Source organism: Pygoscelis adeliae, unplaced genomic scaffold (assembly GCF_000699105.1).
Source record: "Pygoscelis adeliae isolate BGI_AS28 unplaced genomic scaffold, ASM69910v1 Scaffold232, whole genome shotgun sequence".
NCBI lineage: Eukaryota > Metazoa > Chordata > Aves > Sphenisciformes > Spheniscidae > Pygoscelis > Pygoscelis adeliae.
The window spans coordinates 83,992-110,975 of NW_008824473.1; the positions used below are offsets into that span (position 1 = coordinate 83,992).

Here is a 26,984-nt window from a genome sequence, read left to right on the forward strand (position 1 = left end):
AAGGGGGGGAGGGGGGAAGGGGGGGTGGTAAATGAAAACAGCCAGCCCACAAAGTGCAAAGAAAGCATCTGCATGGGCATCTCTTCCTCCACCTTGCAGGCAGCAGCATAGGGTGAAAGTCAGAGGAGAATGGAAATGTGACCCCTCCACCCCAGAGAGGGGAAGGAATGCTTTTGGGAGACTGAAACACTACCACCGGCGCGATTACCACCTCTCGGCCCTTTCCAGCTCTGTGTTCCCAGGGGCGTTTGCAGGCTGCAATAGCCTGGCTTTCCAAAGGTACCACTCAGCCCGCGCACTGGCGTTGCCCCCCCAGCTCCTAATGCAGGGAGAGGAGCCGCCCCCAGATCACCTGGAGGCAGGAGCAGCCAGATGTAAAAGCCCACGTCGCTTGGGCATTCGATCGCCTGGCCTTCCATGCTCCCCACCTAGCACCTAACAGCAATGAAACCCTTGCTACCCACTATTTTTCAAGGGGGAGGCGAGCCAGAGGACCAGGGCTCCCCTTCACCCTGCCTCAGCATCATCTGGGTGGGCTGCAGGCTCCCATCGGCGCTGCAGCCCCCTCTTACTAACCTGTCTCCCCCTTGCCTTTACCAGCAGCCCCGAAAACCTGCCAAAGCTGCCCCTGCAGAGCTGGCACCCCGAAGCACAGGTCTTGCCCCAGCTGGTGTTACAGCCCGGCACACCACGCATCACCGCCCTGCCCAGCCAGCCGCCCCGCAACGTACTGCTGCCTGCTGTGTCCTGCCGCGCCAACCTCCCCAGGGACCTGCTCCCCCTCTACTACAGAAGCTATGAGGAACATAAGCTCTTCAACAAGTTTTGAAGAAAAATTAAAAATTTGAAAATTTAAACTGCCATTCAACTTTTTTTTCCCCTTTTTTCTCTTAACACCATCAATTCCTTGAAACTCTGCAGAGCTCAGGAAAGAATTTCACAAGAGCCAATTACTGCACCCGGGTTTTCAAATGGAGAAAATTTGACACTTCATGTTGAAAGGCTTTTTTGATACAATCCTTTTATTTCCCCACCATGTCCAGAAGTGCACTTTTCAAACAAGAGTTCCTGGGTTACAAGCTTCTTAATTGATCGTTTTGGTGAGATGCATAAAGCCAAGATCGAGCAGCTCCAGCTTAACCTACAGGCTAAGCATGTGCAGACTTTCAGGTTTTAAACACAAGAGTTTGATTTTCCGTTTAGGGCTCTTTTAAAAGCTGAAAGTGAAGACAGCCAGCTACCAGGAACAAGGAATCTATGTCAGATAATTGGAAGCATTTACAATTCATTGCACTTGAATGTAGGCTGAGATTTAAAGGGTTTTTTTTGTTGTTGTTCAGAACTCACCATATCCTCCCATTTCTACACAGACAATCTTAGACTTGCAAGATGCAGTGACAAGTGTGCAAAGATAACCAGTCAAGAGGAAAACATGAATTTATCTTTAATACAAAGGACCTAGCACATTTAAAAAAAAAAAAAACAACAAAAAAACCAACTTGGGGTTTTCATCCCTTCTCTCCTGCATTAGAAATTCACATCAGGTGTATCAGGACCTATAGCAGCACCCGAAGAGCTAGCCTAAGTGCCATCATTTGCATTCAGAAAGCAATGACACCAATATTTCTGTCCATTTCCTGGGTGGAAATACAGGCGTGCATTCCAGGCAGCGCATGCAGAGCCTGGCCAGCAGCTTCAGGACTCCTCAGTCCCCCATTCGCACTGCAGGACAGACCTGTGCATGCGTAGCATGCCTGACGCAGTCTGGGCACGCGGGGCTTGTTGTGTAACATGGCATCATGCGTGCACAGAGATGCTGTTTGTGTCTCTGGAGGCATTACGGCGTTAGTCTGAAGAGGTGCTGGCAGCCCCAAGAGCTGCTGCATGTGCGGGGCAGGGAATAACAACGAGCACCCAGGACATGAACCCCCAGCACTTGCCATCCAGTGCTTAAGGATGCAAACTGCGATATTCAAACAAGCCTGCTACAAAGTCGAGGAGTTTTAGTCTGCCGACTTCATTTCCATCAACGTTCGCATCACACTTCAAGGAAACAAGCCTTAAAAGATGTAAGGTAGCACATTTTTGTGATAAGGCAAGACCTACTAGCAGATGTCTAGGAACCACTGCTGCTTCTCCCTGGAAAGAGGGCTAGGGACACTGGTTTTTTTATTTCTAATAATAATAAAGGAATCTCTCCCCATTCCACCTCCTATGTCTTCTTTTCACATCAAAGCTATGGAAAGTCTGGTTTGGGGGCTGGCTTTTGATGGGGGAGGGAGCAGGTGGTAAAGCTTTTACAGATCCCTTACAACAGATGACAACGCCCGCAGTGGCCATTTACCAGCAACTGCACCACAAGAAGGAAAACACCTTTCATTCTCCTAAGACAAATGAAGCTGTAGAAAGGACAGGAAAAACAGGACCTGCTCTGCATTTCCCTTCGGCTCGCGTCCTAAGCTTGCTTTTTTCTCCTCCCTCTTTTTCCAGCCAAGTCTAATGCACAGGGAGGGGAATAGTCCTGCTTCAAGGTAACCTGTTCTTCAGTCCCCTCCCGGATGCTCGCGAGACCACCCAGAGTACCTGCAGAAAAAGGCGCTCTGCATGCAGACACACCAGCAGTGAATTTGGACACAGCGCTACGGGCGTTTTGGGCTCTCACGGGTACATTGCTGCCATACCCACGGACTACTCTTCCACTTCTGTCTCACCAAAATAGGTTTTACGGCCGGGGATTCAGCCCAGGACCTGCCCTGGGAACAGCACCGCCCAATTTCTGGTTCGTGTAGGAAGGAGTTGTCTTGTTAAGAGATGAAACCAGGAAAAAACAGAAGGGAAACAAGAGGACAGGAATGAATATTTTCATATCTGTTCCTTCTCTGTTCCTCTCCCCTGTCATGCTTTAAGGGAAAAATAAAAACTCGCTACAATTTCCCCTCTCTCCAAGGAGATTTTTGCGAAAAAAAAAAAAAGATTTGGGACACAGTTTGTTCCTTTAAAACCAAAAGTGGGATTTTTTGCTACATATGATTAGAGATTGACACCTGCTTTCACTGCAAACTGAAATGACGCACATTTTAGATATAAAAAGCTTTTGTCAAACATGTCCAGAAAGATGCTGATTTTGAAGTGTCATATCAAAAAGTTAGCATTTTCAATTAAAAACTGACACAGTAGTTTTTCATACAGAGAAAAATGTCAACTTGAAAGAAGCATTTTATACAACTGATATTTTAAAAAATTATTTACTTGACAAAATTGAAAAGTTTCCTTGGGGTAACGTTGTCCTGACTTCTTTCTGTGTGCAAAGTTAGGCTTTCTACCACAAAATATTGATCCCCAAAACCTTGGCAGTCTCAGCCAAGTTCCTCCCGCGGGGAGAAGCCCATTCAGGTTTTCCTCAAAAGTCATCTCAAGCTTGCAAGAGACTGAAACCAACAGAAGAAAGATGGGTTAAGGGAAGGAAGCCCAACTCTACAACAAGTTTTCCTACCAAGCCCTTAGTCTTTGCCTCAATTCCATCTCACCTTCGACCAGCACAGCAAAGAGCCGAGTTAAGGCTGTGAAGAGCCACGCTCAGCTTCACCTTGGGAAGGCACCATCAGTAAGGCAACGGGAAGCACCATTTGCATTTATTTGCCAAAAGAGGAAGGAGAAGGAAGGTAACTATGTAGAAGCTTTAAGTCATTTGTAAACAGGAAGAAACAAACCTCACAAGCCTATAATCCCACACATTCTCGCCACATCACTCAGCGGTTCCTGTTGGAGCCACCATCTACCCAATCCTTCTTCACCAGAGCAGCAGATGAGATGCTGCCCTCCCCACCCTTTCCCCCCTGCAGACCACCAGAGAACTCCAGCTCTCTCCACACTAGGGAAGGAGGTTCCCAGCTGTTGAAGATCCAGGCCTCCCTACAGCGAAGGTGAAGCTCCAAAAGGTTTAGTTGTAATGTTTTATGCAACATCAAATGCAATATCCAATTATGCAATACATTATGTATCACATTTCTATTTATTTTTATTTAAATTATATACATGCAATATCTGATAGAAAGGTGGGCCATGGAACTGGAGGAAACCATCTGAAGAGGGGTGGAGATAGCTGCAAGGCCAGCTCATTGCTGATTCTGTCCTGGGCAAACCTCACAAGCAGTCACTTTTTGCTCAGCGGCTAACAAAGAAAGAAAACACCCTCAGGGTTTTTTTAAAACAGGATTTTAAGCTTCAGACTCCACACCGGAAACCTCAGCCTGCATGCTTACTTCGAAAGCACTAAACAAGTTTTGGTCACAACTTCAAATTCTTCAGCGAAGCTCGGTGTACCAGCCTCCTAGGACTGTCAGCACTGACAGAAGAGGTTTCAGACCCTCCCTGAAGATCTTGGCAAGGTTAATGCTGGGACCTGTAACATTTAAACGCCAAAGCCATGAAACTCCGAAAAGATACTCATTGTGATCTTGAAAAGAACGGCCACCCTCTGCCAGTACAAGCTTTCTAGACTACCATTTTAAGTGTTGCTGTGCTGGTAGGAAGAGGAGAGAGCTGAGCAAGTCCCACCCTCTCTCCAAGCATCTCTGAAATGGAGAGGGAATTGTCAGATTTGTAAGTATAGTAATCTAGCAAGGTTTCAGAGGAGAAAGTAACAGTAACTGTGCAATGATTGTATCCCACTGAAACACTCCACCTCGTCAGTGTTGCAGGAGATGGGCTGCTCACGACCACCACAGGTCAGACAGATCACTCTCCCACCGGCTTTAGATTAACCAAGACTTTTCTATACTGTTTTCCTCCACAGCGACACCCCTCTGTTCAAATGACTTCCACACCTAGTATTGCTGCATCAGACCACCTTAAACCAGTGTTTTTCATCAGCAAAGCTGGTAAGAAATCCGTTCCTGTCAGGGTCACCCAACTCACCTCAAACCTCCACCATGCAGCAGTTCAGACTCCTTCATCCCCACAAGTCACTCTAGCTCCCTGTACTTGTATGGCAAGAACTTCATTTGGCTGTTTCCATCTCAGGAGCCTTCACTTTGCCATATAAACATAACAGCAGTAAGCCTGGGGCAAAGGCAAACCCCAGAAAGAAGGGAAGATGAAGATCTTGCTCATATACAGCGCTCTCACACGTAGATCAGAGCATACTGAGGCTACACCGTTTCTTACACTGTAACCCAAAGCTATGATGATACTTCACGTTTTTCCTCTTTAGGAGCTTTGTCACAGCTATAAACAGAAGAGGACCTGAGAGCTGTTTACCATCAGCGGAATGTCCCAAAGTAAGGAAAAAGAGATGCTGGGATTTGGGAGAAAAGGAAGTTCTTACAGTTACTACATCCACATTCAGCCCAGACACATGATAACAAATCAGTGAAGTGGAAAGCACTTCTACAGCTAGCCATATAGCCATACATTGCTGGAAGATGTAAAGCAACAACTACTCTTAACAGACGTGCATTCATGGCAAAGAGCACTTCACACTACTTGCTTCATATGTGCTAAGAATTCATGCCACTAGCAGCTGGACTGGAGGAGAGTTTATTCCCCACTTCTGTTAGGAGTAGCTACAACCCCTTCAAGTAGGGCTGGTGACAACTCCAGTCCCCTAACCCTTCAAGCACTGTGCCACCTCTCACTCAGTGTTTCTCAACACACCTCAGTTCTGAGCAGGAACAGTTTTTATTCCAGCACTACAGCTTTTCCCAGAAGGAATTAGTCCCAGACAATACAATTCCACTCAGTGGATTTATGTACAATGGAGACCAACAACAAATCTAAGCTCCTTTGCAACTTAAGTCAATTTCCATGCATCCTGAGGACAGGGACAAACAAGAAGCACCCCGGGAACTGTTCTACAATCTTTTCAAGTGTATTTTTCTAAGCTCCCTTGCAAGGGTGAAGGAGGAAATTGGTGCATGACACCTCTTCCCCCCAGAAGAAAAAAAGGGGTTCAAGCCAAAAATCTCCACAGCAGCATGGCCAGCTCTACAGAGCTGTAGAACACCCAAACCAAAACAGAACAAACAAAAATGCAAAACCAAAACTACCACCACCAAAAAACCCAAAACAAAACAAAACCACCACCCCCAAAAAACCCCCGAACACCCTGCATTTTCCCTAAAACCCAACATCTTGAATGCCTATGATTAAACAAGCATCTCAGAAAAATACTTTTTGGACAACAGTCTATGGTGGAGGTGAAGGAAAACAAGAGTTTGGAGTTCAAGAACTAGAATACAAACTCAACTTCATGATTAAAAACTGTCATGAAAATTGGCAGTGGTGTTTTAAGTATAGTTAGAGCAGCCCTCTCAAGACACTGCATTTGTAAGGGCACATACCTGCTCACACTTGACTTGCAAGTAGGAAATGGAAGTTATAAAGGAAAAGGAATTTATGCAATGGCTCTTCGCCTTACCTAGAAGGTGACATTATACTCCTTGCTGAACTCCAGAGAAACATCACTCCCTTATTAGATATTAAAAAGAGAAAAAAGCAGCCAGAACCCTTAGTATCAGTCCAGAACTGCTGACCCCCAAATTACTATGCTTGAATTGAGAATTTGTTGAAAATGCAACACAACTTCTTGTACCAACATGTTCACAGCTAGTAACTCCCTTCCTTCCCTCAACACACATTCATATCCATTTTGGAGGAGGAATCTGGTCCATCCTCTTTCTCCGATTTCATCTCCACCAGACACCATCTACCAGATGTGTTGCTAGTCCTGGGTCGCCAGCCTTTTAGTCAAGCACTGTTCTTGGCTTAATACAAGGAAGAGCTGCACACGCCCATACAATATATAAAACAAGAGACCATGCACTGAGATGATCACATGGACAAAGCAGACACATGGATGCTCTCCTTCCAATAAAGGTTCCTGTACAGAATTTCTTGTTGCAGGAAGAGTCCATCAACAATAAAAGCCTCAGGAGAAACTAACTGAGCTCCACACGGTTGAACAGAGTGAAACGCCAGGTTGCTTCCCGACTGCAGGGGTTGCAGGAGTCTGCATCAGACAGTAAATAAAGTTAGGCTAAAAGAGGCAGACGCTGCCCCCCACCCCAATCAACCCAAACACTGATATATTTTAATGTTATAACACCAATGTTACCCAGCAAGAAGTCTTTCCTGGTGGGGGGGGAAGCACCATAAAGAGAAAAAAAATCATTCCAGTTGCAAACCTTTTCCTTAAGGCTAAGCTTAGTCAGTAGGCTGATGACACAAGCTATTGTATGGCAGCAGGGAGTAAGCACTCTCCTGAGCAGCTGAAGCCTATTTTCTAGTGGTAACAGACCACAGGCATAGTTTTCCTTCAGTGCATCCTAAACTGCGCAGAGACTAATCAAGAACCAAAGAAGGCAGCAGCTTCAGGAATTGCTGTGGTACATAGGAAGCAATTACAGCTGCTTTGGGAGGCTTGCTTATTTCCAGGGTCAGGAAAGGCACCCTTCTAAAAGAGAAATGTTAAAGGTCGAAAGATGTCTCTCTAATAACAGGGGAAGGAAAAAGAAACAAAGCCCATTGCATCTTCACCAGCACCTCCAGCAGACTGTTTCCACTGGGTTGCTTCCCAGTGCCAGGGGCAGCAGCAGGCACTGCCACAGGAGAGGACATTCCCAGCCTGCAGTCCCAGTGGGTAGCGCTTCTCCTTCCACCACCAGCAGTTACAGCAGGGGATTGTGGAGGGGCTGACTTGGTGACAAAAACATTGTTTGCTTTGCAGGGGAGCGTTGGCAAAGGGTGTGCACATTCTCCCAAGTAACCAGGGCACACGACTGATCTGCAGCAACGATGCCTGTCCAGAAATAGTACATGCAGTTCCTTAACGCAGACGGTAAATACAGCACTAAACGACAACACAGGTAAGAGAAGAGCAAAAGCGGGCAGTCGCCAACAAGTGATGTTTTATAAAGCAGGGTATTTAGAGTCACTTTATGCAGATTCAACACCTGGTTCCCCTGTCCAGCAATCAATTCAGGACTTGCTCCCACTCCCTGGACTGTGAAAGGCCAGTCCCCCCTGCCCCCATTAGGTGTCCACGGTTCAGCGACGTGAATTCCCTTCTTTGCCCCTGCCAGCAGCAAACATTTTAGGAGGGCAGCCAGCCTGAACTATACAGCTCACACCAGGTGAGAAATCCTTCTGCACAGGCATCTCTAGGATTTCAGGCTCTCTGCCATCCTCATGAGCTACGTCAATCCAGCACCCCAATCACAAGGTTGCTGGTTTTAAGTATCTCTGCCTGGCAGTATAAGAGCTTGTTGGAAGCCTTCTGTATGTTAAGAGCTCTTCATCCCCTATTGTGCAGTGACAGTATTTTACACCTTTAAGTGAGGATGCTGACAGAAACAGGGAGTTGTAACTAGAATTCTCTGCCACACCTTCAGACACATTATTGCATACTATCTGTCCCAAGTGCCATGGCATTTAATTCAGAAACTATAAAGTTTTTCATGCTTCAAATTTAAAAGGATACCACCAATAAAGGTTAGAGACAAGCTGCCTCTAGCTATTGCCATGAGTAAAGACAACAGAATCCCTTTAAAAATTTAGTGTGTATGCTTTTTCCACCCTTCAATACAGAAGTCACCATGCAAAGCAGTATTTCCATGAAAAAGTAGCTCCAGTTTAGATGAGCAGGAAAAAACCATTCAATGACACAGTTTTACCAGATGCAGTAATTAAAAATCCAAGTTTAAAAAAAACAAAAAGCAAACAAAGTCATCATCAAGTTTTCTGTTTTATTTAAGATTTTAGTTTTAATTCTGAAGAAAGAGGTACATTTCCTTGGTTTTAGTTTTAGCGTCAGGTTATAACCATGTTTATTTATGTTTCTTTTTTCCTGTCTTTTCAATACTGCACAAACGTCCAGAAACTACAGGGTTAAGTAAAAGCTGCAGGCAGAGGAGGTCAGAGGTTGCTCCTGATGGTGATCATGTGGCCCCAATGCAGTGCTATCCCAGAGTGCCCTAATCAGGTGAATCTTCGTTTTTTTAAAAAAAAAGAAAGAGAGACTGACAGAGGAGACAGAAAGACTGAAGTAAATATCACTCATGTTTCAGCTGCTTATAATTATATTATGTATACACTAGGTATTAAATCTGTGAATACTTTTAAAACATTAAAGTTTACTTTAAATCTAAAGCCAAAATTAAAGAAAAATCTTATTCTCCCCTCTTTAAACCACTCTAGCAACATGCCAGTTACTCATAGCTATAAGTGTTTTGTCTTTCAACACACTTCATGTCAAACTCTGACAAAATCCCCTTCTCAAAAAAAAAAACCAACATAGCAATTTCTCTGTGTAGTGCCACACTGAATGCAAAATAAATGCTAGGCCACTGCTTGCCCCACATGTTCAGTAACTTCATTTAAATTAAATACCTTTTTCATGTTTCTGCATTTGATTCTGCATTGCATTTTTTCCCCTACTGCAGATTGACACTTTTCCACTAGGCAGAAATACTCATGTGCAAGAGACATAAGACAGTAATACTCTCCTTAAGCATTGAGACTGCATTTTGATTTCTCTCTCTCTTTTTTTTTTCCTTAGAATGATTAGAAAGTATTTCAAACAGTGTATTTCAAACACTGGCTCAGCAGAAACTTAACGAAAAGATACAGTCATGACCCTGTGATGGCATTGCATTTGGGGGGGAGGTTTGATCAGGAACTGGATTCTTCAGAAAGAAAGATATGACAGGGAACAGTAGGTGGGCATGGGGAGGAGTCAGGGTGGGACACTTCCTGCATTTCTAACGTTTTGGGTTTTATTTTTCTTTTTTCTTTTTCCTCCTTTCCTAATGACGATCCAGCGCTGAGCTCTGTAGTAGATCTGTGGGGGTTTTACTGGGGGGTCTGAAGGCTGTCTGAAAGCCTGGGGGTGGGGAATGAAAGCTGGTGGGGTTTGAAGGAGGAGAGTAGGGCTTCAAACTGGCTCTGTGCAGAGGGATCTGTGTGCCGAAGGGGTTACTGTGGTGCGTCTGTGATGGCGCTGCACTGGGGCCGTCCACCTCTGTGAGGGCCTGAAGAGATTTTAGCCAATGTGGAGGATTGTCATCTTGAAGGGTGTCTAAACTGTTTCCTGTGGAGGCTGGGATACCTATGAAGAGAAAAAAAAAAAACAAACAGGGATACAGGCAAGTCAGAGCAGAAGCAATAAGCTGAGCACGAAGGAGGTCAATTTAACCTAACAAAAAGCAACAGTGAGAAAACATGATTAGTTTGTACAGAGAATGCATTTACATTATTATGTATAATTACCCTGCCCACAAAACATTTAACATTAAATCCAGATAGGAGAAAGTTCCCCCTCAGAGCACTTCTTCATAAACCACACATTTTTCTATCAAACATCCTGCACAAGGACTACGTCCCTGTTGACGTGATCCTACCCCACCAAACTACCAGTACACTGCATGCTTCACCTCCTACTCTGCCTACCTGAATCATGCTTCAGCCTCTCTAACAGGGAAACACAGCCAGACAGCCTTATAAAAGAGAGCTTTATAAACAAGTGGAGTACGTCCCTTTTTAAATAAAAAAGTCCAGTGAATGCCTTCAATGCCTCAGGACCAGCGGCGCACATACCGGACATGCCATCCAGCAGAAGGGACACCTACGTTGACCCTATAGATAAGCGCTGACCCGCCTGACTGCCTGCAAAAGTCCCGGGCATGCATTGCAAAGGCCTAAGTGACACTTTGTTATACCTAGTGGTTCCACAAAAATTCCTGGACCCTTGAGGTTTTGTGGATGGAAGCTGGAAGAGACCACCGCATAGTGACTTTTTTTTTTCCAGATGTCAATCAGTTTGTGCCAAATACCCATTTGATGGTTTGCCAGCGGAGCTGAAGGAGTGAGAAACGGTTACCTGTGATGATTGCGGGGTCCATCCAGCTGCCAGGGCTGTCCCAATTCAGGCTGTCGGTGGTGGCAGTGTTGGACGTTGGTACACTGTGGTTGGCGTTGGAAGGGGAAGAAGCATTGGGCAGTCCACCAAAGTTGATGTTAATGTTCGGTAGAAGTGCCCTTAGCCCGTCCTGCCATTCCTTCATATTTAAACTCTCTACAGAACTGCTGTTGTCTGGGAGATTTACCAACAAAAAAAATGAAAGATAAAAAAATAAAAAGCTGAAGTTAGAAACAGATGTCCTTCTTTGGTGGGGTATGGGATTTTGTTTTTACTTTTTAAGCTAAGCATTTAATACTTTCCCTGTCCAAAAACTAGGGTCAATGTTTATATGATTGATGAATTACTCAGAGGGGCTGGCAGGTTTTAAACCAAGTGTAAGGAGTGGGAGAAAGATTTAACTCCTCCCCCAATTCATATTTCCCCATTTTTTTCCATTCAGAGACTCAAATAATCAAGGGCACAGTGGCTCTCCCTCTATTACTAACAGGGGAAAACCTACCAGATCCTTTATGAGAATACCTCTGTTGCAAGCTAGATAACCCAATTCGACTGCTTTATTAATGGGCAGCAGGCTCAAAAGGGTTGTTTTCTTTGAAGTATATTAAAATGAAGAAAGGCTAGGTAGGGCTTTGCAATAGAAACCGAACATGAGGAATCAGGGAGGTGGAGGAATATCACAAAAGTTTTTTGTTTTGTTATAGCTCGCTCGTTCACAGCCCTACAGATGTTCTTCCGAAGGAAATGGTTATTAGGTTCTCATGAAGTTGGAGGGAGTGCAATTTCCTCTTGCAGTTGAAGAACAGTAGTGAAAATTCTTTAGAGACCTTTCAGAATAGTTCCCGACACAGCAACATCCTCAAAACCTTGATTAGAAGCAAACCAGCTGGACACCAAAACAATCAAGTCCCAACTATTTGCCTAAATGTTTCAGGGCATATATTGAAAAAGGACAACAGGATAATGTGGCTAATAGCACTACAGCAAATGATCCCTGAACGCAAATGACCCCTGAACACAAATGTTAAACCACACTATCTAGAACAGACTACCAGGTTTTACGATCCATCTCCTGCTTTAGGTATGTCAAAGCAAAACAAACCAGACACGAGCATCCTAGTATTTACCAGCCAATACAGAAAGTCATACTTAATTAACTTGTGGTCAAATATATTTGAAAAGAAAGTGTTGGGTAGTATGTTGGCAGTATGTTCTTTTTGACAAAAACCTAGAATACAACTTTTCTTTTTTAAACCATCTCTGCCTGTCCTAATCGAAGAAAGGACCTTGATGTCAATCAGAAGTGTTACAGCAGGATATTTACATAATACCGCTACTTCATCAACAACGGAAGAAATTTAAGTCTTCATGGAAAATTAGAGGATATCACTAACTTGCAACTCCGTATATTGGAGAGTGAAGAAAGCAGTCCCACTTGCTATCAAAACCTGCCTTGGCAATTTTTGTAAAGCTGAATGCCCAGAAAGAACTGATGTCTCGAGCAATTACCTTTTTGTAACTAGAGGGGAAAAAAAAAGCAAGTTCTTGAAATCCTGTGCTTTCATGCAGAACTTTCCTTCCCCAGGCCAGAGTTTTTTTTAGAATAAACTTTATATAAGATTCTGCTTCTGTACAGAATTACAGCAAGCAACTTCAATCACAAATCACAGCAAGTTATACCTCACTCCATGTCACCAGCTGAACTTCAAAACAAATTACTATGCAAATCTGCTATATCCACTTTGCCTATGATGACTGTTGGAGCAATGCATTCAGTTCTAACCCTATGCATGCCTAATGCAGCTGTTCTAGCACAAGCATCCATCTGCATGCATAAACGTCCCCACATAGCAGGACAGCAGTTGACACCTAGAATGTCTGTGGCCAGACAGACTGATACTGCACATGGAGCCTGGACAGGGATAACAGCACAGATGTAAAGAGTGTAATACAAAAATCATCCTCTGTGCCTCGGCAAGTTTGCATAATACATTTGACCACCGACTCCGTAAGGTTTACAGTCAACTGCTGTTATCCCAACTCACTGGCTGAGGCTGGGGAATCACTCTTCCTCAGAGGATACAGCATGAGGTACCTCCATGGGGAAGACAGACAACTCCTAAGCATTCCCATAAACAAAGAAAAGACAGGTCAAAAAAATCAGGTAGTGGAAGTAAATCCAAAAGCCTGCCCGTTACTACATGCATCATGTTACATCTAAAGATTAAAATTAAGTGCTACAGGAGAAAAAATAGCAGTAACAGAACTACAGCTCTGCCTCAAGCAAGTAACCTAAGATCAGCTTTTTAGTAACACCTTAGCACAGAGATGCAATCAAGCCTCCAGACATAAGTGTGACTGTATCCACACACTGTGTGCAGCAATGGGCTCTGTGAGGCCTGGTGTACAAGTCACTTTGGGTGAAAAAAAATGCAGGCTTACCAGCAATTTGTTCTGTGTTCGTTTAGCATCAAGCCATAGTGCATACAACTGGCTTTCACTTCTACTTTCATTTCTCCTACTGTAAACCAAATCTACTTCCTGTTCCCTTCAGAGGTCCCACTTTTTTCTTTGCAATACTAATGGACAGAAACAGTTTTAAAGAGTTTGGCACAATAGTTTTTTCATTCAAACCTATGATCCTGGGATTAAAAAAAAAAAACAAAATTTTAAGAAGTATTAGTCAGAAATATCCTCAACAGATATTCGCTCACAACCCTTGTGAACATCCTATAAGCCTCTTTGAGACAAGTTCTAAATTCATTTTTTGGAACAAAAGTAGCCAGCTCACTATCACAGAAATAACTGTGCAACAGATTCTGCATGGTACACCATTAGTTTCCAGTTTATTTTCTCACCACTGCTTCCAACAGCTTGTGCAAAGAAATGCAGCTCAGTTTAATTACTTGCTTCTATTACAAGGCAAAAAGCACACACAAGATGCTCACTAGGACCACGCATGAGCAAACATACTCACTGCAATACCTGTGAGCTGGGGATCTGCAAGCTCATGATGGTCATAGTCATGGACATTACTAACCCCCAACATGCCCTCAAAGGTCATGTGCAAGAAAATAAACGTGTAGTAAACTACACACCTGCAACACGTCATTGAAGAAGTCTAATGAAGACAAAGCCATCAAGATGTCATACTTATAAGGAATGGGAATAGGAAAATAAATGTAGTAGGGCATTAGGCCACCTTGGGCTAAGAAAATATACATATAGTTGTCATGTTATTCTCCATTTTAAGAAGACATAATACAGCACACATAAGAGTCCAGAAAGACAGCAAGCAGTTGAGAGAAGATTTTCATGGAACGGAAGAGGCTGGCACTGTTTTGTGAGGAGACATTAATCTGTGAGGCAGGCATAGTGTACCACTGCTGTGTACCCTCTCTAACACATATCAAAAGAAAATAAGAAGGAACTGAGGAAGACTATCTCAACTGTCAGTACAAAATCCAGTTGGAATCACAGAAGTCAAGAGATGAAAGGCCTAAAAGGATTCAGTACCTATAAAAACTGTGTAATTTCCTAGCAATAAGGAATTTTATTTATTAAAGTCTTGTGCTTCTGGGTATAAAGTGACAAAACAGAATTCCGAAAGATTTATTGACTTTCCCAGACAGCTGGGTTTGTGGGGCTGAAAGGCAAGCTATGACAAAAACATTGCCCTCTGACACCAAAGAAAAAGCAACACATTAGTCAGGTGTCTATAACAGGGTTTTCCAGCTTGGCTAATAAATGCACAGAGTAAAAAAAAACCAAAACCTAAACACAACCAAAGTTCCACAGCTTTGTCAGACTCCCAGCCTCTAAAGAGAAAGGCTGCAGTTAAATTATTCTTGTAATACGGGATCTGTTAAGGGATTAAAATGCATTAAGGGTGTTAAAGTAGATGGGATCAATAGAGAATGCAATACTCTACAACACTCCCTGCACTACTCTCCAAGGCCTCAGTTACTGGCTATGATAGGAAAAACACCCAGTTAGAAAAACTCCTGATGCAACCCAAGCACGTGAGCAATCTCCAGGCACCATACAGCAATACCCAAACCAAACAATTAAATCATCATATCTTTGCTGGAGTCTGACAAGTTTTCAGCAAGAGCCTAAGTGAAAATGCAAGTTTACCCCAGAGGCAGGAGTTACTTCCACCACCTGAAGAAAATAAGTATCTTCAGAAGAAATTACTACTCATCCCTTAGCTAGTTTGTCCTTTTTGTTAATGAAGTTTATGCTTCACCATGAAGCTAGTACCATAGTTAAAAATAAGAAAAGGTTAGCTCTCAGTTAATACAGATCTATTAAAAAGGGCATTTGCCTATTATCTTTCCCTGCTTCTAAAATTAATTCGTTGCAGGGAGTAATTTTTTTACTAGCTAGCAGACTTCTCAGTTGGACTTTATAACCTAGGGAGCGTGAGAACCAATACACCGTTTCCCCTCTCTCAAGGAGTAGAAACACTGTCTCCTTCCATAGCCTTATCCTAATTTAAAGCAGTATGTCCACAGACAGTGGGAAAACATAGAAGAAAACAAGTTAAAACCCAGTTGACTGCAATGAAACGATTTTACATGCCAGTATAAATTGGAGATTCCTGCCCCCATGCCCCGGCTTTGTCTCTGAGAATAACCTGGTGAAGCATCACTGAAAGCACCACTATTCACATGAAAAATAGGCTCAAATACACATCCTGAACTCCAGTCTTCCCTCGATGTGCATTTCATAATCCTATCTGGCCTAGTGGAAACTTGTGTTTACAGAAGTGAACAGATCCCACACTTCTAGCACTGAACTTTTTCATGTGTCTGAGGTAGTATACCAACATGAAATAAAAGTATTTGTATGTAAAATTTTCAAAGTCAACCACTGTCTTAAAGTGAGCAAAGGGAAGAAAAAAGCTTCATCACAAACTTAACCTGTCCACGCAATTTAAATAAAAAATACTTAAAGTTAGCCTAAAATAGAATATGATTGAGAAGCCTGAACATTCATCTGTATAAAAACTAGTCATTTAACAACTTTCTAAATAAAATCACTGCTCCATCATGACAACCTACCAGACAGTGGTAGTGTTACTTCAATATAGTCTACCTTATGCCTTAACATTATTCCCGCAAATCAGGCAAAGCAGTGTATATTTAGGGGAAAGACAGCAAAGAGGATGATGGCCAAGCCAGAAACACTGTTCTGTTGTACATAATCAACACTTTAGAAGATGTTTGCACAAGCAGCAGCTGCATTGACATGGGCTGTTCCATGACTTCATAAATTCTGACAAATGACACCACAACATAGACGCAAAGGTGTTTCAGATTTAGCTGCACCACATTTGTGATGTTGACGCACTTGATCTTTTATATTGAGGGTAATGGGATGGCATGTCTTACCGTTTACTTGGCAGGAGACAAGCCCACTAAAATTAATGTCTTACAGAGACTAGACCATTTCAAATTATCGCCCCAATTCTGATACAAGTCTATGGTCAAATCCATATCAAAATTCACACAGTACATGCTTAAATAAATACGACTAATAGCAAAGACCACAAGACCATCACATTAAGTGTAAAGCAAGTGTATTTCTTTGTTCTGCCAAAATTATATTCCAAGCTATTACAAGAGCCTAATTTCGTTCTAATTGTGTAAAACCATTAAATAATATCTGAATGCCAAGAGTCCTAAATATTCTAGTCCTGCAAAGCAAGCAGTCCTGCAAGTCTAGGTTGCAATTATTTATTTCCTTTTTAAAAACTCATCAGCATGCCATGTGTGTGACCAAGGCACATAACAGTGCTACAGAAAAGCTTCAAATAAGCAAAAGAAATTCAGAGGAAAACCATCATATGAGAGAAAAATAAACTTATTAGCAATGTCACATACCTGACTGCACAGAGTAGCAACAAAAGAAGTGAAGAGACTATCAAGGTGTATTCGGTAATAGAATGGCTATTGCAATGACCTGCTTGTAAGAAGGCCCTTATGAAATCTTCAAGGATGCTGTACAGTAACAGTTAGTTTTGAAGCCTTGGCAAGACAACCAGACTGACAAAGTTGCACCCAGGGAGGGGGGGGAGAAAAAAAGGGGGGAAAAAAAAGACAACTACCAGAAAAAGTTCACCAGGAGTCTTTTCAACTTATCAGAAACAAATGGGGCCACCAGAAAAGCATACCATTTCCAGGAACATCCCTGTTAGTCCCAGCCTGTGCTACCATTTTCACAGATACCACAGATAGTCTGTGCTTTCTGTCAAACAGCTCATTACCCTGTTCCGAGAAGTGACTAGGGCTTCTCTATTTTCTTCTCAAAATGTCCTTCCACTATTAGTATTTCTATTTTGCAAAAAGTTGTCCACTATTTCACTCTGAGGGGGGAAAAGAAGGAGAGGACGTTTTGCCACATCCTAAAATGAAATGATCCCCATCACATCAGATGAACTCAAAAGCCTTTCATCCAAAGCTTATATACTTAACCATCAACAAAAGTTATGATAAAAACTGTACCTGTGTCATTTTAATATGAATAAGAAGTTTGCTTGCTCATGGAATTTTTAAAACCATGAGTAAAATCCCATTTAAAACTGCTACAGTCTGAAGGATTTCACTCTCAGACTTCATTGATTTTGTGTATCTATGATTTCTAGAATTCCCACAATGCTTAAACCAAACAGTGAAGTTTCACCCATTAAGATGGAATCTGTCTGCATTTAAACAGCAGCACTGCCCGTGGGGAATACAATAGCCACTTCATCTTAGGGAGATATCAAATGACAGGAGCACTAGAAGATACAGCTGTTTGAAGGGAACATTTAAAAGCCTCACTGACATTCTCTACACACAGGAAGCAACTTGGCAATCCACGAAAACAGCCTTCTAAGTGCCATTTCACAGTGTGGATTTCAAACAAAAGTCTTATGGTCACGAGCTTTTAGAGCTGGGGAAACAAAAGAAGTGTACATACATACACACATGTATGTACATACACACACCTACAAAATTGGCTTTGGTAGTCAAGAGACACCAGTCCGCTCTCAGCTTTAAAATAATGCAAGTAAAGCAGCTTTTATCTTGATTCCACATTGATTTCTATGGTTATATTAATTCCACGTGTACCCAATTTAAAAGGTAGCCATGTAAATAAGAAAAGCATTATTCTTCAACTTAAAAATAAATCAAGTGCAACTTAACATGCCAGTAAGCCAAACTATCAAGTAGAAGAATAATATATTAAATTCTAAAGTATACACGTCAAAGGGGAAAATAAGTTTTTCTAAATAATTTTCCTTTTTGATGAAGATTTGACAGTACAACTTTTAAGCTTTCTGTGACTAAGTGTTAAGAGTCCCCAGAATTAATTTTTTGGGGGAGAAATCCCTTCTACAACATCAGTGAGGGGACAGCTCATCTTAGATATTCAATAGGAAGATTCATATTTGCTTGTATGTACAGTGTCAGAATTTTGTTAGGTTTGAGAAAAGCAATTTTACATTAAGTATTCTGGAGAGTTCTTGTGATTGACTTACACTTACCATGGCTCAAGAGACCAAATCTAATACATAATTATAGCAGCCAGCCACTCAATTTTAAGCTATAAGTAAATTTTAAATTGAGATTCTAACTTGGTTTGAAAAACATGCTTGACTTCATATCAGATGTTTCCACAGTATTCCACCATTTTTTATTACTGACTTTTTAATCATTTATTGCTAAAAACATATAGTGGTCAAGTGCAGGACTTCAAGTTGCGGTCCACTGTCCTGCATACAAAAAAGACAATATATTCTGTAATGCTTCCACCTTAGTCAATAAATAACCTCTTTTTCATGTGAACTAGCAAGATGCTTCTCATCCAAAAAAAAAAGGACCCCATAAGAAAATAGCCAGCTCTCGCCACTGGTAATCTTAAATATTATCATAAACCTAAACTGAGCGCACAAAGACTGTTAAGATACTGAAACAAAAGAAATAGATACCCGAGTCCTACATACAGAACAGTTTGATTAAAAAAGCTCAGAAAGACATGCAATTCCATTCATCTGAGGAAAAGTTCATCTTAACCTAAGTATACCTGCTGCTTACTCTTAGATCTGTGACACAGGGTTCAATCTCACCAGGTTACCTTATCCGTCAATAAAAACCCCTTTGACCTCAAATGAAAATCCTATGTGTACAAGTGTACTTGTGGGTACGTGCATAGATATATGCATAAATAAAAGCAAAATACACAGAATTTGCCCTACGGCCAATACAGTACTAGAACTGGCATATAAAAATCAGATCTTCAAAGCTGTATCAATAATTAGCAAGAGCCTATCTAGTTATGAGTGTTCTGGATTCCCAGAGTACCCAACCAATCCTCTGACCAAGGCTGTGAGACCAGCATTAACACAGTGAATGCATACTCTGAGAAACGATAAACTCATTTTTAATTTTTCCACATCTGTAACAAACAATTAAGTCTTACGTATATTTGTAGATACTTCTATCATTCTGTGGGAAGATTAGGTAAACTGCAAGAAAGCCAAGAAAAAAAACAAACCTTCTGTGACATGAAATTCATTCCGATTACTAAATACTGTCTTCCAATAGAGGTGACCCACTTTTTAAATATGTATTTTTTTAAAAATGAATACCTTTGGGTACAAGCTGAAGTTCAAATGAGGTCGTGATACAGAAAGAACCAAGAGATGGCAAAGGATGGAAAAGATCAGATATTCCCACCCCCCCCCCTTGGTATCACTGGGAGGAGAAACACTTTTTGTAAAGCTGCTCTTTTAATTGCTGTTATCCCTTCAGGATATTTCATTTATGCTCCTCCCCCAATACAATTTTTAAAAATATTATGTTTGCCCTTTCTCAATGGTTCTTCAAGTTGGTGCATTTCAAAATGTGTTTATGAAGAAAGCCTATGAACTCTGAGCTTTTTGCTAAAATTCATCAGTCATAATTAATATTTTGTGAGATGGACTTGACCCAGAAGGATCCGAAGCTTCAGGTCCATGCACAAGGCACAGCCTCTTGTTAGACACTGCTAACAGGTGGCACTGCAAAGTGTACTAATTTCCAGTCTTTAAAGGGAAAATGCCAGGTTTTTAACATCACTAAGTCAATTACGTCTTTTAACTCATACTAGTGGTTTACTGTGTATTTTGAAGTGCCAGTTTGTATTTTAGAAAAGCATCCAAGGGAACACAGCACCCTGAGGCTAAGCATCTTGCCTGCTGGAGGAGGGAAACAGATGCTACACCAGCCAATGGAGCTGCCTCTGACACTACTGCAGAGCCATCCCGAGATCTTACGGGTTACCTATGAAAGGAAACAGCCTTTCTAACTTTTGGTGAACCAGCCCTGAAGAGGAAGGGAAAAGTTCTTGTTCTATAAGCAATAAGTGCAGTCTTCCATCCCTAAAACACAGGCAAAGGCTTGACATTTAGTACAGCTGAAGCTCATTTGGTGACACTACTACTGACACAGTCAGGAAATTTGATGTCAAATACCTCCCACGTGCATGTTTCCCCCTGTTTCTGGGGAAGAGTTACCCAAAAAGCTGCCGGGACTGATGGTCCAGAATACAAATTGGGTCAGCCACTCAGGCCACCTGTTTCAGCCAACACCGCATTTATTTCAAGTCTAGCAGTGTTAATGTGATTAGTCATTCCTCTGATGTATTGCAGCCAAGAGAAGTTAGAGGATTTTTTTTTTTAATATACTTTTTTCTTTCTATTTTTTTGGTCACATTTTCTTCTTCCAAAATAAAATTACACATTTTAAAATAGGCATCTTACTACTCAAAAAAGCAGGATGCCTGTCTTCCACTGCCATCCCTAATAATCTTATAATCAAAGATTTTAAGAAATTCGTTAAGAGCTTAAAACCAAGCTCCCAGAGATGAGGGCATAGATATTTATACATCGAGCTTTATTTGGAACAGTATATCCTACACAATCATCAGAAAAAATTCCACAGGGTTTTAAAAACAGTTGCAATATTAGCACTGAAAAGGCACTGGGAGGGAAGGGTGGGTGTATGAGATGAGATTTTGGAACAGATGAAGAAGTAGCAGGACTTAAAGGACGAGTGCTGTGGATGAAGTTCTCTCAGACATCGTGACAAGATTACGCTAAGGCAGGCAGGCCTTAGTACTACATGTAGAAAGTGTAAGGAAGTTAAGGGACAAGACACCAGAGGTAGGACAAGGAATATCCATAGCTGATTTCAAACAGTGTGACTTCAATCTTGACACTGACTTAATATTTTGGAAATTAATCTGAAATCCCACTTCCATTTACTTTATTTTAAACCTAGCAGCACCACCCTGGGTGCATTAAAAAAACCACACCTCCAGAGCAATGGAAGTGAGCAAGCCAAAAGTTTATTTTCAATTTGAATTTGTTCCACATTGCGCTGAACACTTCATTTCTTCACCAGTGAAACAGAAAAATAGTTATGATGGGAAATAAAAGGAGAATTAATTTCAGGGGTGGGGGATACACAGACACAAAGCACCTCCTAAAGAAGGTGGGTGGAGGCTCGAGAACCTCCATAGAAAGAAATGGGATGCAGTGGTCATAAGGACTGATGAGAAGAACAAAATATTCAGTGGGAGAGGCTGCACTAAGGACAGTCATCTTTGAGGAAAACAGGACACACAGGGTCTATGCAAGGGTCAGTAAAAGCAATACAGGAAACAGCTGAGGGTCGTTTACAAACAGTACTTTTCATTTTACAATTTCAAAGCACTGTTCAGGCCTTTATTTTCATATGAGGAGTGACCGCAATATCAGGGTAACACATCCATTTCTGAGAGGAGCTGCTCTGCACTCTGGAAAGATAGAGGCCTTTGGAGGTGCCACACATGGCACCTACAACTAATAGTTGTATCAGCCAAGATTTTCACCAGATTTCCTACTTTCAATATTTATACCTAATCAGAGAAAGACTTCATATCTATGGCTGCCTATAGCTGACCAGGGGCAAAGAAAAGACTACTTTCAGCTGCCATGCTTTCTGCCCAGCTGCTGTCAGAAAGCCAAAAGCAAGCAGTCTTCTTTAAATGATTAGGACAGAAGATTAATGGACTAATGCAGCTCTTACTATTAAGAGTAAGGCCATCAATACTTAAAACCGATGTTAAACCTTTTCCTCTTGACCTGACAATATGGGAAAGTGTAGCAAAATGCTCTTTCAACCACTGCATCCAAATAAAAAGTGCTGCCTCACATCCCTTTAAGTCACATTGCCTGTTGCTAGGCTATGGGATTAAATGTATTTTGTACACAGCATTTGGAGAATTTTAAGTTTTACAACATGCTGAATTCAACAGCCATACCACACAGGCCAGACCCTCTTTTAAAAGGCACAGTAGCAGAAGCAGAACCCCCCCAAAACCCCATACCAAATTATTATCCCGAGACCACAGAAAAGTGTCAGCTGCTACGCTGCAAAGTTTTTTTTTTTTGGTTCCACAACTGTATAAAAACAGTGTTTTTCCTTTGTTCAGGAGACAGAATCAACTAATAAGAATCAACCCAGAGAGAGGACACAAAGCCCAAAGGACAAAAGTCAAATAAGAAATGTGTACCCCAAATGGAAATAAGGTTTACATTTTGAGAAAATACCAAGTCAGACAAGGACTCTCAGTATTAAAGGCAGAGCACGTCAACACTAATTCTGCTATCTCACCCTTCTCTGTGGTCTAAATAAAGTCTTTTAAACAATATGATCATAGCCAACATATAGGGATCTTCCCTTGTTTTACTAAAATGCTGTCCAAAAGGTAGCATTAGGCAAGAAAGGATTTGATGTTCAAGACAAGTTCAATAGCTGGGGGCACGGAGGCCAGAAAATTTAAAGTGGGAGAAGATGCAACACCATAAGTTGTTCAAATATGGAAGAACTCAGAACTTAAAATAAGTGGGAAGAAGTTGAACCTTCTTAATATAACCTTAATTGCTTTGCCCTCCCTGCTACCAGCTATTGTTTCACAAAAACCTAAATGCAGGCAAGACTCAAATGTGCACGCTAATCAGTGTCTTGATAAGGAATGCAAATACAACTACCACAAAGACTGGTGGATGGCACCCAAACTTAATATTAACTGTCTACCTATTTATTGTCTCAATCTCATCTTTAAATATACATAATTCCATCAATTCGGCTGCGCATATTCAAGAGAGATAAGCCACAACATCAAAACAAAAAGGTCTTGAGAGAACGAAATCTTGATTTGTCAATTATATTCAACTACAAAGACTTATGACATTCAAGCCCCCTGTTTTGAAGCTTCAGGAACAGTTCACAGAAGTCTACTGCAATCTCCACATCAATGGGTTTCATGGCTAAAATAACTTGATGGATTTTACAGTGGTTATCTTCAAGGACAATGGGTAAGACTTTTTTCTTCCCCTACCCTAAACAGGTTTAATTCCTCATGCTTCCAATCTGTCTCTGTGTCTACTTGACTATTTCCTCTATCTTAGATTCTAATATATGCATGATATACATAAATTGCCTGTGTGTGTTCAAGAAGCATTTGGACAATGCTCAGACATATAGTTTAATTTTTAGGCTGCCCTATGTTAGAATCAGAAGTGGGACTCGATGATCCTTTTGGGTCCCTTCCAACTCAAGGAGTTTCAATGATTTATGTGGGAAGATACACACACAGTATTGTGTAGCATTATTAGTTTGAGATTTGAACTCTTCTATCTCATTATTATTGAATTGATAACTTCTGACAATTATGTTTTTTCTCATTTGGAATTATGTTCAGGATAATTATGAAATTAATAAATGAAATAACAGCCAGTGTTTCAAAGTGTCAAGTACTTCATCTTGCATAGAACTGACGGGAAAGGCAGACTAACCATTTACAACTTTTTCCTCACACTTTTAACTGTGTGAATTTGGTCTTATACTTTTTCTATGTATTAAAATAATCAATGACTACCAACAACTCAGTAAACTCAAGAAATAAAACTATATATTTCTATTTTCCCATTATTAATATGCATGCATCTCATTTTATAAGCATCTGTCTCAAAACACACTGTTAATCTGAGACCTACCTTACTCTATGATGCAATACTATACCTATTATTTTAGAACACACCACCAGGCAGTAGGGTAGCAAAGATGATAGCGTATTAGCTATCAAATTACAGATAATTTCCTGCTATCCTAAAGTAACAAAAATAAAGGCACGCACCCACATTGCTATCAATGGATCTTTCCCTTTGGCATTATCTGCAGAATAAAGAATAGCCACTGTCCTATATTCTTAGGATAGCTTGCACACAATTTAGGGTAAGATTGCTTTCAGCAATAATGATGCTGTCCATGAATAAGAAGTCGCTGAACTTTTCTCCTGAAGCACAGTTACACAGTTATTACACAGTAAATCCACCCCACACCAGAGAACAGCAACAAGCCTAAATTGCCCCTTACAATGAGATACATCTAACATCTGCTACAGTTTGCAAAATCATACAGTGCGGGGAGAAAAAAATGCTAGTTTGGGAATCAGTCAATCAAAAAGTTCATTTAAATATGGGTTGGGGACAAATGTATGCCTGATGAATATGACACATTTCAAGTATATGCATAATAAAATTATGAAGTCAATCATGTGTTATTGTGTCATTCCACTGGAAACTGCAGAATGAGTTTAATAAATACTACTTCCTCTGAGAAATAGGCTACCAAATGCCATATAGAAATTATTTTTAAATGAGAGCTTAAAAAAAAAATTTAGGTAGTGCCTGTGTCCCTCCATTTAAATCTGGCGCACATCACAAAACAGCCCTACCTGGAGCTGTGGAGTTATGAATACAGCACAACTCTGATTCTTGACTAACCAAAAAGTAGCTTCAGAATATTACATTTAACGTGTCAGATGAGCATTTCAAATTCACACGAATACTAATGCCTACCTAAAGCAGAAGCAGCAGCAGTTTAAAAGACACCGTTTTCTTCACACAAGCTTCCAAACCACAAATACGCTTGGTGAAATCAACTAAAATTGGATTTAGAAAGCCTAGAAAATAGTATACTAACTTTATATGAAGTTATAAAAGTTTTTAGATCTGCTTGTTTTCATATAAACGAAATAAAGTTGAAAAGGGTTGATTAAATAGAGCAGGCAAATGTACAGAATAAATGAATGTGGTTTGTTGTTTTGTTTTGTTTTTTTTAAATGACTGGTCCAGTATTATCTGCTTTAGGAATTCATAGTTTTGCAAAAAAATTGTGATCAAAGACTTTAGGAAACATGCAACTTCGACAGCAGTTGAGGGTCTCTGCTAGAAGACAGAACATGAAATTTCACCTGCACTAGGTTTCTTTTGCTATTACATCTGAAACGGCTGAGTTTATGACATTTTCTAAAACACCCTAATACAGACTAACAAAAGAACTAACAAAAAGGAGTTTCAGGTATACAACAACTAATCTCTCCGTACTGTAAATGGCTATTATGATACGCACCACCATTCTAGCAGGTCAGCTAGAGTCTGTTACAAAGCACTGTAATAAAGTCCTATCAACATGATTTCTCTGTACCTGTGCACCACTTTCCTTGCCCAACCCCACCAGACAGCTGTATCTGTAAATCAAATGAGGAAACTAGGAAAATTTTATAATTATATACCTGCTACTGACAGATTAAAAGCAAGCATAAAGAACAGGAATTATTCTTTCAAAAAGAATATAAAAAGAATTCGGTAAGACCTGTACACCAGATATGGATTTGAAAAGACAGAATAATCAATAAACTGGAAACTATTAAGTCAGCACACAAAAAAGAGGTATGAGGGCATCTCCTGACTTTCAAATTATTTGTACATCTGAAGCAGTTAGATCACTAAGAAAAACCCCAGGCACTAAATACCATACAAATAATACAAATTCATAGCCCAGCAAACAAAACCAGAACTATCTGAGACTTCAGCTGATTTCTGACAACAGGAAAAGAAAAAGGAGTAATCTGTGTTTGTGCAAATGCTTCTTTTTCCAAGATACCAAAGCTGACATGTATATCAGCTGAGAAGTGTTTGCACTGCAGCAACTGCTGCTATCTAATTGTCAGCCAGGCAACTAACAATGTTTTCTGTAACAAGAGATTAAGACCAACTCAAAGGAACTTTCCACAGAGACTACAGCAGATGTTTATTTTCTGTTTTTAGCACTGTTTCTGCCAAAAATATTGAGAGTAATTGGTTCTAGCAGTTGCATACAAAAAAGGATATACTTAAATATCAGCTCTGTTGCCTTAAAACATATGGGGGAAGTACATGGCACGGGCTCTGCATCAACCAACACCACACAACTGGCTCTTCAGGAGTTGTACCAAGGATCTATGAGTCTCCTACAAACACAGAGGTCCACTTTCAAATTGCCAAAGGCAATTAAAGTAATGCAATTTAAAGAATACTTTCACAAACCTAGAATCAACCTGTAATACAAACAGATCTTTTTCAACACTACAGGGTTTTTCTGGTCCCCCTAGTCGAGAAGATAAGTCTTGTTACCAGCCCCTTGAACCAGCAATTTTTAGAACTGAGTGGTAAAGTCAAAATTTGATGTCTTGTAATGTTCCTGAAGTTCTATGTAGTTTAGGGGAAAGTGAGCAACAATTTGCAGTGCCATGGATGCTGCATTTTTGACTCCGTGTCTTTTTTTTAAATACTTCAGTGTAACTATTTTAGCCTAAAAACTTTGCCACTGCAGTATAAAGAGTTTTGAACTACTTGCATTTGTAGTCTGGACCAAGTGTTTATACTATGAATCAGCCTAAGGACCCTACAGCAGTACTGTAGCTTCAACAAGCCTTCGAAGACGACAAAGTACAGGGAAGTAATAGTCAAAATTAGCTCTTGTACTAGAGCATCAAACACACAGTGACTTTTTCTAGGTCACTTATAGTATAGCTAGTACTTCTCAAAACCCATGAAAAGAAAATAACACTGGCAACGTCTCAAGAAGTAGTTTTCCCCATCTCAAGGCTACAAAGAGCTTAGAGACTTTCTACCTGCAGTTCATTATACACTTAATACAATCTTTTTCCC

The 26,984-nt window shown here is 40.9% G+C and overlaps 1 protein-coding gene across 7 annotated transcripts in view; it reads right to left on the reverse strand.

The window, feature by feature from the left end:
• Positions 1-8,728: 8,728 nt before the first annotated feature.
• Positions 8,729-26,984, reverse strand: part of CNOT4 (CCR4-NOT transcription complex, subunit 4) — a 45,869-nt gene continuing 27,613 nt past the window's right edge. For 4 of the 7 annotated variants that reach the window (XM_009321289.1, XM_009321287.1, XM_009321288.1 and 1 more), the window contains 2 exons: positions 10,877-11,089; positions 8,729-10,105 (listed from right to left, as the gene is read on the reverse strand). In XM_009321289.1, coding sequence (XP_009319564.1) covers positions 9,804-10,105; positions 10,877-11,089 — 515 coding nt within the window. In that variant the 3' untranslated portion in view covers positions 8,729-9,803. The remainder of the gene's footprint in view (positions 10,106-10,876; positions 11,090-26,984) is intronic. The other 3 variants (XM_009321292.1, XM_009321291.1, XM_009321290.1) reach the window with 1 other exon arrangement.